The sequence below is a fragment of the Papaver somniferum genome, chromosome 10 (assembly GCF_003573695.1).
Source record: "Papaver somniferum cultivar HN1 chromosome 10, ASM357369v1, whole genome shotgun sequence".
In the NCBI taxonomy this organism is placed as follows: domain Eukaryota; kingdom Viridiplantae; phylum Streptophyta; class Magnoliopsida; order Ranunculales; family Papaveraceae; genus Papaver; species Papaver somniferum.
In genome coordinates this window covers 50,732,947-50,745,489 of record NC_039367.1, presented here as the reverse complement: position 1 = coordinate 50,745,489, position 12,543 = coordinate 50,732,947, and the positions used below count along the sequence as shown (strand labels likewise).

General features: G+C 36.0%; 2 protein-coding genes across 2 annotated transcripts; both read left to right on the top strand.

Moving 5' to 3' along the window:
• Nucleotides 1–5,536: 5,536 nt before the first annotated feature.
• LOC113318352 lies at nt 5,537–8,031 on the top strand. The gene is made up of 3 exons (XM_026566501.1): nt 5,537–5,677; nt 6,014–7,113; nt 7,337–8,031. The coding sequence occupies exons 1-3, from the start codon at nt 5,579–5,581 to the stop codon at nt 7,473–7,475; spliced, it is 1,338 nt and encodes a 445-aa protein (XP_026422286.1). The 5' UTR covers nt 5,537–5,578; the 3' UTR covers nt 7,476–8,031.
• On the top strand, nt 7,750–10,983 carry LOC113318353 (E3 ubiquitin-protein ligase SDIR1-like). The gene is made up of 7 exons (XM_026566502.1): nt 7,750–7,895; nt 8,152–8,235; nt 9,306–9,506; nt 9,834–9,928; nt 10,234–10,333; nt 10,419–10,517; nt 10,609–10,983. Exons 1-7 carry the CDS (start codon nt 7,782–7,784, stop codon nt 10,687–10,689), a joined length of 774 nt encoding a protein of 257 aa, XP_026422287.1. The 5' UTR covers nt 7,750–7,781; the 3' UTR covers nt 10,690–10,983.
• The last annotated feature ends 1,560 nt before the right edge of the window (nt 10,984–12,543 follow it).

Sequence of the window (12,543 nt, the reverse complement as noted above, 5' to 3'; positions counted from 1 at the left end):
CAACAAGGAGGCCAGAAAAATCATGTCAAAGGCCTCCACCTACGAGTTACACGATGTAATTCTTTATGAAAGATCTTTTTTGGGACCGTTATTACGATGCCTGTCACGGGCATAAGGGAAGAAGATCTTAACAAATATCCATTACAGAGACGCATGAAACCACAGTGGCAGACGCTCTTTGGCAGTAAAAGCGAAGATGCAAGGCTATTTCTGGTCGTACATGGACGAAGACTCTTTGCATCTAGCAAAGCTTTGTGAAGAATGCCAGCGTTTCGAAAAAAAAGATACGGGCTCCTTCTACTGAACTCAATTCAGTAGTAAGCCCATAGCCTTTCATCCAATGAGGAGTAGACATAGTGGGACCCTTGGTAGAAGGTACACAAACAAGAAGGTTCCTCATCGTAGTTACGGACTACTTCACAAAGTAGGTAGAGGATGCACTGCTTTCTCACATTCTTGACAAAGATGTCTTCAAGTTTTTATTTGAGCAGATCATATGCAGGTTTGGAATACCTGCGACCATAGTCTCCAACAATGGAAAGCAACTACAAGGAAAGAACATCGACATGTTATTTGACGCTTTCAATATACAAAAGAATAAATCTACACCAATATACCCTCGGAGTAATGGGAAAGCGGAGACAACAAACTAGACGATAGCAATGAACCTCAAGAAAAAGCTAGAATAACACAAGGTTAGATGGTGTGAACAACTACACAACACCCTTTGGGCATATAAAACAACCCAAAGATCAGCTATGGGAGAAACCCCGTTCTTACTCACGCACGGAGCCCGAAGCCTTGCTCCCAACTGAGATTATCTTGCCCACTACTAAAACAGGGGCTTGGGAGAAGAACCTCACAAATGATTTAATGTTGGAAAATTGGATGATCTAGAGGAAAGGGGAGAGGTAGCACTACAAAAAATGGTGAACTACCAATGAAGGTTAGCAAGAGAATATAACAAGAAGGTCATCCCAAAGAACTTTGTCGTCGAATAATATATCCTCCGACAGATTCCACTTTATCAAATAAAGAAAGAATGGGGAGAATTTACACCTGTATGGGACGGACCTTACATCATCCACGACATTACTGGAAAATTATTTGCGAACGGTGAAAGGAGAAGTACTACAACACCCCTGGAATGCAATTTACTTGAAGAACTACTACCCATATGAAACCAGAAGAAGGAGGGTACGTGTAGCAGCTTACTATGTTTCTATCTCTGGAATGAGGCATACGAAGCCTCACAAGTCAATGATAAATGAATTTTCTTAACTTCAAAACAAGTCTCATTACATCTTTAGGGCAATCTAATTAACCTAAGATATCTATGTAGATAAATAAAGAAGGATTGATACACACCCTTCGTCGTTAATGGCAATACAAGGATAGGGGCAAGACATAATGCGCAAATGTCATCTCGGATGCCCAGGACTATAGTCCGTAGGAAGGGGCATACGAGAAGTATAAGATATCCACTAAGAGATACCCCTATCGAAGCAAAGCAGCCTTTAGTCCCTGGAAGTTGGAGCTTGGGAGACTGATACCGAAACCATTTATTATGGTTTACATCATGAATGCTTTTGATATACTGAGTATGGTGAGGCATCCAAATATGACACTGTCAATACATAGCTGAAGCGTTATAGACGAGTCTGATTATCTCATGGTTGTTAATATTGTCTTTTCCATGCACAAATTTTACTTACAGAGGGTTTCATATTGTCACAATTATGTTGTTATATGTCGTATTCTTATTATGCATCTATAGCTTATAGAACCCCAACATGACATGGGGAGCTCAGTTGACTTACAAGAGAATATACGATGCATGAGAACATTGGTGATATATCCACACAGTGAATAATGAAGTGATGAAATAAAATATTTTGGTTTATATTTTATTTTTTCTACATGGATACCATGGCAATGAATTCCTTATTATTATTCTTCTTTTTAAACGATTTCTTTTTTTTTTCCTTTTTTTTTCTTATGTTTTTTTCATGGTTTTAGCCCTCCTACTTCACTTTTATTGTTGTGTGGTCTATAAGATCAGAAAATAACGACCTCGGTAAATGCATGTGGCGATGAATTTTACTTTCTCTTTTATGGTTTTCTTTCGTTTTAATTTATTTTTCTATAGTTTTCTACAGTTTTATCCCTTCTAACAATGGATGAACAAGTAAGTGTTGCATTTTTTACGATTTAGATTTATCAAAAGTACTTTTTTTCGGATAATCTTTGGGTTATACTGAGTTATTATTATTTTTTTGCGAAGTAAAATACACGATAAAGTGAAAGTCGAGATATGAGAGAAATATAATCCCAATATTTGATGGCGAGTTAGACGACAGAAAAGTATTTTCCATTGGAATGTTCACTCTTACAACTAAAAGGAAATTCATTTCAGTTTGTGGATCAATAAATTCACCGAGAGATGGTGATAATTTGAGCTCTCCAACACATATGTTTAAGTTCATTGATCTCGGGACTATATCTTCAAAACAGACAATAAAATGTATAGTTTGGAAACGGCTCACGTCTCGCTTCTTGACAAACGAGTTATTAATTTTATACAATTCATGAATAATGATTCAAGAAAATAATTTGTTGTAGGTGCATGCTATTTGGAAGTTGATAGTTGAATCAGCTGTCATTCCGCTACCAAATAAGAAACAGTGGAAATAAGAAGAAGTCCCAATAAGAAAAATATTAATAGTATATATATATTTGGATTCAAGAGATTTTTTTTTTTTTTGTGAATGAGTTGCGTATACTTTCACGTAATTTGGCGTGCATTTGTTCATAGCTGTTGCTTATTTATGGTCGAGAAATTGTAGGAGGAACAAATGGCAATCTCGGATTGATATAGTTCTACAATGGATACAAATCAGAATGTGCACGTGGTGGAAACACCTTCGTTTAATAGATAACAATACATTAATTATTTATTTGAAGTGTTTAATGAATGTAATATTAAATGAATCATAAAGATTATTTTGTGTGGTTCCCATTAAAAATTCAAAGGTATTTGCTTTGTTTGTATTTTTCTATTGCATGACTTCTATAAAACTAAGATGAGATTACTTTAAACTTCAGAGAATCAAGATCTAAATTTTGTTGCCATGATAATGCATGGTAGTGTTTGGTGTATATTCTAATTCTAACATAGAATTATTGGAATTACTTTTTCCATCCAGTGAATTGAAATTCATATCTAATTCTAAAAGCAATTTCGGAGCTTTTTTGTCATAATAATAAATTTATGCAGAGAAATCTTTCCAATTAGTTTTACTTAATTTTCTACATAACTAATATTTTTCTTTGGTGTGTGTGGTGATTGTTAGATTTTCACTTAATTTGATTATAAAATTGTCCGTATTTTAGCTATATAATCTGCATGACATTGCTAATCGTGCATTTCACAGTTTTTAGCTTTTGAAGTGACATTTCCCCTCATATTTATCTTTAGTATTGAATACATTTAGCATGATAAAAATAGTCATTGATGAGTTTGAACGTAATGATCAATTGAGTTTGTTTGCATATATGGTTGAAGTCTAGCTCATAATTAAGTACGGCGTGGGAAACCTTTTACTTTGACTTCAGTCTTTTGAGAAGAATGATATATCAGAGCATTTCCTTTATTACATCTTCTTTTACGGGATGCACTTCCTATGTTTTGTACTATTTAGAGTTGTCAATCTATTTTATATTAATATTGTTTTTTTTTAGTGTCTCAAATGTCAGATATCAATACAACTATATAGTGAGTGTGATTTTTCATTTAATTAAATGAAGTTGGAGCTTGGAAGATAAGTTGAGTTGGCCGCTTGATCCTTTGTGCAAGTATATGAATTCCGAAGAAAGATATATCAGTGCATTTCCTTGATTACATCTTCTTTGACGGAAAACACTTCATATGATTTGTATTATTTTGAGCCGGGAATCTATTTTATATTAATATCGTGTTTTTTGTAAGTGTCTCCAATGTCGGTGCATTTCCTTAATTACATTGTGTTTGGCGGGAAGCACTTTATTTAGAGTTGGCAATCTATTTTACATATTTATCGTGTTTTTGTAGCATCTCTTATGTCAGATATCAATACAACTATATATTGAGTATGATTTTTTCATTTAACTGCAAGAACTTGGAGTCTGGAAAAGAAGTTGAGTTGGTTGCTTGATTCTTAAAGCAAGTATATGATTTTTGAAGAAAGATATATGAGTGCATTACCAGATTACATCGTATTTGACGGGAAGCACTTCATATACTTTGTATTATTCAGAGTTGGAAATATACTTTATATTAATATATCGTGTTTTTTTTATTAATGTCTCAATGTCAGATATCAATACAACTATATAGTGAATGTGATTTTTGTTTTAACTACAAGAAGTTATAGCATGGAAGAACTGTTGAGTTGGCTGCTTGATTCTTAAAGCAAGTATATGATTTTTGAAGAAAGATATACGAGTGCATTCCCTGATTACATCTTATTTGACGGGAGCCACTGCAGATGATTTGTATTATTTAGAGCTGGCAATCTATTTTATATTAACATCATGTTTTTTTAGTGTCTCTAATACTCAGAAATCGATGCAACTATTTAGCAAGTGTGATTTTTAATTAGCTACTAATAGTACCGATGTTGGCAGTGTCATGAACTACTTTTTTTACTCGGTCAACAATAAATTAAAAGAAAAAAAACGGAACTTTACAGGGACGAGGTCATATTAGCGCCTAGCCGATAGGCTACACGCCAATAAACCCTATTTGAAACGAAAATAAACCTCTTCAGGCCATTCTACAGAAAGAATAAAGCCTGGCCTTCCCTCATAAAACTCATAAACATCTTCAGCCAACAAACATGCTTGTTTGGCCGAAGCGTCTGCTGAAAAATTAACTTCCCTATAGCTATGTACATAGCGTATATTTGTATAGAAATTTCTCGCCATCTTCCACTTATGCATCAGTTGCCATGATAATTCACTCTTCTGAAGAGCTAGGATGCAACTCATAGAGTCCGACCTAACACATAGATTTGTAATATTCCACCTTTTGGCAACCATGGCACCATAAATCACCGCACAAACCTCCGCAAAATAATTGGTCTGCCAGCCAAGACCAACACAAAGAACACCAAGAACTGCCGAGTTTGAATATCAAAAAGTAACATCAGAACCAGCTTGGCCTGGGTTGCCACGTGAAGCACCATGACAGTGTATGAACTACTTACCGTTTTCATAGGTTGGTATAAATTTTCACAAATATTTTCTTTTGAGAGGATTTCTTAATCTCCAACAGTTTAACCAATACGTAGATGGTGAATTTGGTTCCAATTGTAAATCTACTAAATGATAATTGATGTTTCGTTATACACTATATTGTTTAAGTGGGACCCCTTCACGAACGAGTGCGGCCCGCCTCTCCGTCATCGCGAGTGTGTAGCACGGGTTACATACTAGTCATCATTAATTATGTACTCTCGAGCAATATAGGCCGTCCATCTCTTTAGATGATAGAACATAAAAATCCAAGGATTTTCCGTGAGTTCATCACCACCATTGTATGGCTCAGTTCCCTTCGGATTTCTCAAACCTTGATTCTACTTGTACACTTTTGTCTTACTTGGATCTCAACAACATCAGTAACCAACATCAAATTCAGGTAATCATCTTTAATCACATCTCAAATTTTAAGGATTGTTCAATTTCTAGGGTTTATATTACTGGGTTCTGGTTCTTTCTGGATTAGGTATCTTTAGTGTTGAACCGGGATTTGCTATCGTTGATTGTAATTTCCTTAGATTTTAGGGCTATAATTTCATTAACATGGCATGTTTCTTGGTTCATCCATGTTTAAATTTCTCAAAGATCATATTCTATGGTATCCTGGAGAGACAACTTCACGTTTTTGGATATACTGAATAGATAATATATGAAAAATAACTAGTGGAATTTCTAGTCTGTAGTAGTTGGGCCTAATAATGTGTTTTGGGTGCAGAATATGGAGGAAATTGACAATGACGAGGTTATGGAGGTACCTGATACTCCTGATAGATTGAGAGGGAGAAGAAATAGTGCAGAAGAATCAAGTTCCCCATTAATGGGTGATTGCGCAAATGAATTTAGTTCTTCACTGATGGGTGATTTTGAAAGTTCTAATTCTAATAATAGTTGGAGGAACCATGTTAAGCCGAGCCTTAGAAATGGAAATTCAACTAAGAAATTGTATACTTGCCACATGGAAGATTCCAACTTTTGTGAGCAATCGAACAAAGTAGATCGTACATACATATCTTTGTTAGATAGTCCAACACAATCTTCGGTTTCTGCATACGGTCGTTCTAGAAGAACAATGGGAGACCAGGTTTTCAAGGTGCCAGCGGCTCCCATGCCTTCTGCACTTCCTCGTGATCCTAGAGGGAGTAGTAATGTACTGAAATTTGGAGGTGGGTCATCTCATAATGCTGAAGTAGTAGCCTCTGCGCACAAATATTTAGGTAATGAAATTTTGAAGAATACGGTGGCTAGAAATAGCAGAAGCCGTGATACAGGCAGCTTTACTCATTCTAAGATACCTATGGAACGGCTAACACGCGAAGATGACAACACTAATTTGGATTCAATTGTGAGGGGTGATTATGCTAGAATGCATCAAGGGGCTTGGTCACATGGTGCATTAAAAGATCATCCTATTAAAGATGTCAAGAAAGGTGATATGGGATCTTATTCTCTAGAAACTTCTGGTGCAGATTTGGATCATAAGGAAGATATTGTATCATCTCAGTCCAAAGCTGACCAAAAGGCCATAAATAAAAACACTGGCCGTAGGAGGCTGATAGCTGTGCGCAATGGGTGTATCTCTCCAAGTAATACAGCTATGTCCAAACATACATCTGAAAGCCATGTTAGTAGCTCCAACTTTGGACAGGGTGAAATTAAGGTGATTAGTAATAGTGGAACTCTGTCACGTGAGATACATAGCCTTGCCTCTATTTCCGAAGGGAACCAATCTGTTAGATTGGACAAAGGGAAAGGAAAACTGGTGATGATTGATCCACCTCACGAGAAAGAATACAAGTCTAAAGTCATACCTGGCAGGTAAAGGCAGATTCTTTTTATGCTAGATTGTACCTTGCCAAGTCTCCCGCATTTAATCTTCACGTATAACTGCGAGGATCTGAATTTTTAGAACTGAGATTTGCCATGCAGCTTCGTGGTGAATTTTGATTCTACTCGATTGGTCTCTCATGCCTCCCAGCTTTTCTAAATTAGGATTTGGTTGTTCTCTGCTGAGTGCTGACTGAATGCTGAACTTGTCCAGGTCCTCGATCTCTATCAAAGATGACAATGGAATTAGCAATGCCAGATATTGTGAATTAAAACGCCCGGAGGAAATAGATGGTTGGAGAAGCACTCGTAGGTGCTCAAATACATCTTCAGAGATGCCTGGTTTTCCTTAGCCTGCACGATCATCTCAACAATCTTTCAATGCTGGCCCTGCAGGACCAGAAAATGAAACACGTGATAGATTGAAGAAAATTACTAAAAGACAAAGGAAACATTCTTTACTTCGTAGTAACTTAGAGGAATGCTCTACGTCAGATTTTGATGACTCTGAAATTACTTACATTGGGTCTTCCGGGGAACCTGCAACTGCTAGATCAACCAGAAGCTGAGTTCCTCGTCATCGTAGCACCTCTTGTCCGATTGTTGAAGTGGATGAGTCCCCTGAAATACGACGTGGAAGACCTGAAGATTCAAGTCAAATGGTCGATGGTGACTTGGATGCAAGGCTCAGACAAATGGAAGCAGATGAAATATTGGCTCGTCAACTTCAGGAACAGCTCTATGATGAGATGCCTGGAGTTGGGTTTGGAGAGATTTGTGTTTGATTTTTTTTTAAGATGTTATCTTGATAGTTTTTTCTAATATAAAGTTAGTGCGAGTTGAAGTGAACTATAACCCCTGCTTTTGTTCCCTTCATTAATTCTTTATTGTCTATTTTCTTACTATAATGCATCAGTTTATCTATTCTTAAGGTTAGAAAATTGTCAATTGTATCGATTTATGTAAATTGAAGATGTAAATCAACTTTCTGACAAGTGGCTCTTGCATGTATACTCGTACTGCCAACAGAATGATGCAAGTTTAGTGTGGAGGCTGCAACAACAGGAGCAACCGCAACACCTTTCCATTGGAGGTCAGCACAGATCAACTCCTGTAAGTGGGATTTCCTAAATTTGGTTATCTGCATGCAGTAACATCCATTTCTTACATAGACCTCCAATTTCTTTGTTTATGTATTCGTTAGTGCTTTTGTTTTGGAAGAGTGTGGAAACTACTTGCATCTGTTTTTTTTATTTCTAATTGCTGTTCATTAGCTAGACAGTGTTGTTTAATAAGATATGAACACTGGATATAAAAATAAATAAATCTGATGCTTTTTGTTTGCGAATGCAGCTCTAACTCAACCTTTATAGAGCATTTGTTGTTCATTGGTTTGTCATTTCATCAAGACCCTAATTCAAGCCTACAGTGCTCTGTTTAGATTCAAGATCATAGGATATACATAAATTTAATAGTCTACTTGCATATTATATTGACTTGAGTACTCTATTGGTAATTGAATTTCATTAACCTTAAGTATGTGATCATTTTTTCTTGGAGTGTCACTCAAATTTGTTACATGAGTACTTGCAGGAACTAACATGCATGCTTCCTTGGAGTTGGAGCCAAGGAAATTCCTTTGACCGTCTCTACCTTTTTGCTTTGACCGTCTCTACCTTTTTGCTAGTAATTGAACAGTTGACCAGAATGCATTTCGACACAGTCGGTGCGAATTTGGTCCGCAGACGTAACAGTAATACCATTAACTAAGACAAACAATGCTCATCTGATATCTGGTCTATATAATTAATGAACTCATAATGGTTGCATTGTTGATGAGGGAAGGCCAAGTAATGATATCTTAACCACAGCTGCCGGACCATGCTTGTGGTGGCAATTTTAGTTAATGAGTTTCTTTTGTAGCATCCACACCTTGAAATATATCCACAATGCATAGAAATGGAAGGAGAACGTTGCACCTATTTTGAACCTCTAGTTCCGTGCATTTTTATACAGTTTTTTGAAAAAACAATTCGGCACTAGACTTTTTTGTTTGTTAGGTAAAACTAGCTTTACTGCTCTGAAACATCTTTTCTCCCTTAGATGTTTACTGCTTAGTTGGCTACTACTTTTATCCTTGTATGATTTTGTTTAAGAGTGACTTGGTTTTACTTTTGACACAGAGAGATTCTTCAATGTCCCATTTATATAGACAATACACATCCCAATCTTTTGTGGACAACTCAGTTCTGCCAGCAAACCGTCATTGCAGTTCTCTCTACATGAGAACTGCACGTTTGAGAAACAATCATCAACGCCCTCAGATGGTATCATCGTCTAGGGGGAGACAAACTCAGTTCCCTTCTACTGTGGATATTCATTCGGTATTGTTTTCCTTCTATGATCTTTTAATGTGTTTTCCTGTTATCTTTTACTTTTTATTCCTGCTGCCAAAGATGCGATTTAGCAGGAAGTCGATGCAGGTTTTATCTATCTTGAGAGGCTCTAGTCTTACATACATGTAATATTTGCTATTTACTTTTTTGTAATATCCCACAAGTTGTGCCATATCATGCCTAACCTTTTCCAGTTTTGCTTACAAAATAAATATTCGACTATTTTACTCACTCCTACAGTTATGGTCGCGTGAACATACAACCAGCGTGTAACAAAATTCTTTTGCTTGCGGTACTTCTGTTTTTTGCTTGCAGAGGATGCGTATATTGGAAGCTTTGGAAGCATTAAGTGAAAGAGGCACCATGACGATGGCTAGTCATTTCCTTCAAATTCAGCGTGATTTCAATGAGTAAGAGTTATTTGATCATATATGCTGAAGGATATCTGTGTTTTGTTGTTAGAGGTGCACCTTATTAATCAGTGGATTAGGATCCTGTTTACCATCTTTCAGAATTTTCTTTTAATCCTGTCCATAACCAGTTCTATTTGGTGGATTGGAACCTTCTCTTGCCCTTTCTACTTAGAGTTCTATGACAATATGCCTCTAATTTGGGCGCCTGGTTCATTGAGAATATCTCGTACTTCTTCAGGTTTTTTTTCGATGTAACCATTTGTTAGTAAACGAAGATCTTTTTTCCGTTGTTACTTATCCAGGAATGATTACGAAATGTTACTGGCCCTTGATGATAACAATCACCAACATGTTGGTGCATCTGTTAACCAGATTAATGGCCTGCCACAGTCAACAGTTCAGGTAATTTTGATTCCAAGTGTTCGTTTGATTCTTTTTTCTGTGAGCATTTAGAACTTGCAATTAATTCTTGTTATGTCTTGAACAGACTGCAAGCTTCGAGGAAGCTTGTGTAATCTGCCTTGAAACCCCTACAATTGGAGATGCTATTCGGCATCTACCCTGCTTGCATAAATTTCACAAAGATGTACATGCTGACTCTTCTCATCTCTTAAAATATCCCATAGAATTTTCAGTTTATATATAGTCTCTCACTGTTTATTTTCGTAATATTGCAGTGCATTGATCAATGGTTGAGAAGAAGTACGTCGTGTCCTGTTTGTAAGTCTGGCATTAATTCTGAAGGAAGTGTCTCCTGAGGACTCTTAATTGATCAACATAGCCCCGATGTTATTTTTTTTGCTCAAGACGTTCGCATTTTCTTTTATAATCTTCAAGTAATTGTAACATGTATTTTAGGTTTATCATGGTGGAATAGTATTTACATACACGATTGGTTCAGGCTGTTCAGCGTTGTGAACCATTTGTAATGCTGCGGACATCTTTAACTAGTAGTCTTCAGGAGATTAGAAGCTCTTGGTTGATGTGAAATTATGTGATATTTGATTAGAAATCACCCTATGCAGGTATAGGAATACCTGCCGTTAGTTGGATACTATGTCTAACCATCTCATAGTAACTACCACCATTCAATTAGCCTTTCCACACCTTATCTGACAGTACCTTCCACCAAAACGTGACCTTAACTTGTTCTTTATAAACATTACTTTTACCTTCTATTTGAATTGCTGCACTAAGCGCCAAGGCTGCTAATGGGGTTAGAAGCTCTTAGGTGATGTGAAATTACGTGATATTTGATTAGAATGACATTAGTTGGATACGTAGTATCTAACCATCTCCCAGTAACTACCACCATTCAATTAGCCTTTCCACCACCACTTAGAAACCTCATCTGATGGTACCTTCCACCAAAAACAAACATTAGTTTTAGGCGCAAAATTATTTCTAGCCCAATTTTCATTTTTTTTATTAAATTAGATTCCGCAACCCTATATTCCTTTTTTCCTTCTTTGAAAACTTTTCTTTTATCAAAAGATTGCTTGTGGAGCTAGTTTTGTGTAAGTTCTCTCACAATCACATATTTGAATGGAGACTCCAAGCATCATATCTTCTGATGGAAAATATGTTAATATGATTGTTAAGCCATCAATCATGAAGGAAAAAGGTAAATCTCATTCCTCAACAACTTTGAAGAGAAAAAAGAAGAACATGAAGAAACCAATGGCTAACCTCTCAAATATTCAAAAGTTTTCTAGTGTTCTTGAAGAGTTGAAAGAAACAAGGATGGAGATGCAGCAGATAAAGGCTATTGTTAAGATCTCTTGAAATTCAGAAGGCCCTGGTTCGACATCAGTCAAGAAGGTTTGTTGGAATTGACTCATTTCTTCATGAACCTTATGTTCCAATGTCTGTTGACGGCAAGGAGTTCGGGGACGATAGAGAATTTTTCAAGAATTTTAATGTCTATGAAACTTCTTATGAGAATTTATTCTTATGTTTAAGAAGGATAACTAGGGTTTGGAATAGCAAATATTGTGATTACACATAGCTATTGCCAACGATTTTCATCTTGCAATGTTTGAGATTTATTTATTTAAATTCTAAGTTATTTGGAAAATAACTGCTAGGCTACCAACCAAAAGCTTTGTATAACTTATTTATATAATAAATTATATTTTGGAAGATGATTTTACAATATTAATCTTTATTGGTTTTTATTGCAAAAATATTTTAAAGGATATGTGTGTCTACGTCCGTGAACTATGATTATCTCATATATGTCAAAAGTTAAGTCTGTTATGTCTTTATGTAAATATTAATAAAAGATAGAATGAACTTTTGAGTATTCCGCAGTATTGATCTTTTCCTAAAGTACTGTATGGCTCCGTAAGTTTTATTATGTTGAGCATTTCCGACTAAATTAATCTATAAGGTCTTCTTGTAATTAACTTATTCGAGTTTTCTGGATACAAATTCATGTTTCATGTAATTTGTTAATGTCCAAAGAAATCCTTCTTTTCTTGTTAAAAATAAGGTCGCTCTTGTTGTTCTTTCGGGAATTACATTTTATGGGGGAGAGTTCTTAATTGAACTTGTGTTTAATTGCCAAATCTTTGTGGGGAGTGCGCATGTGGAATATTGTAGCAGTTATC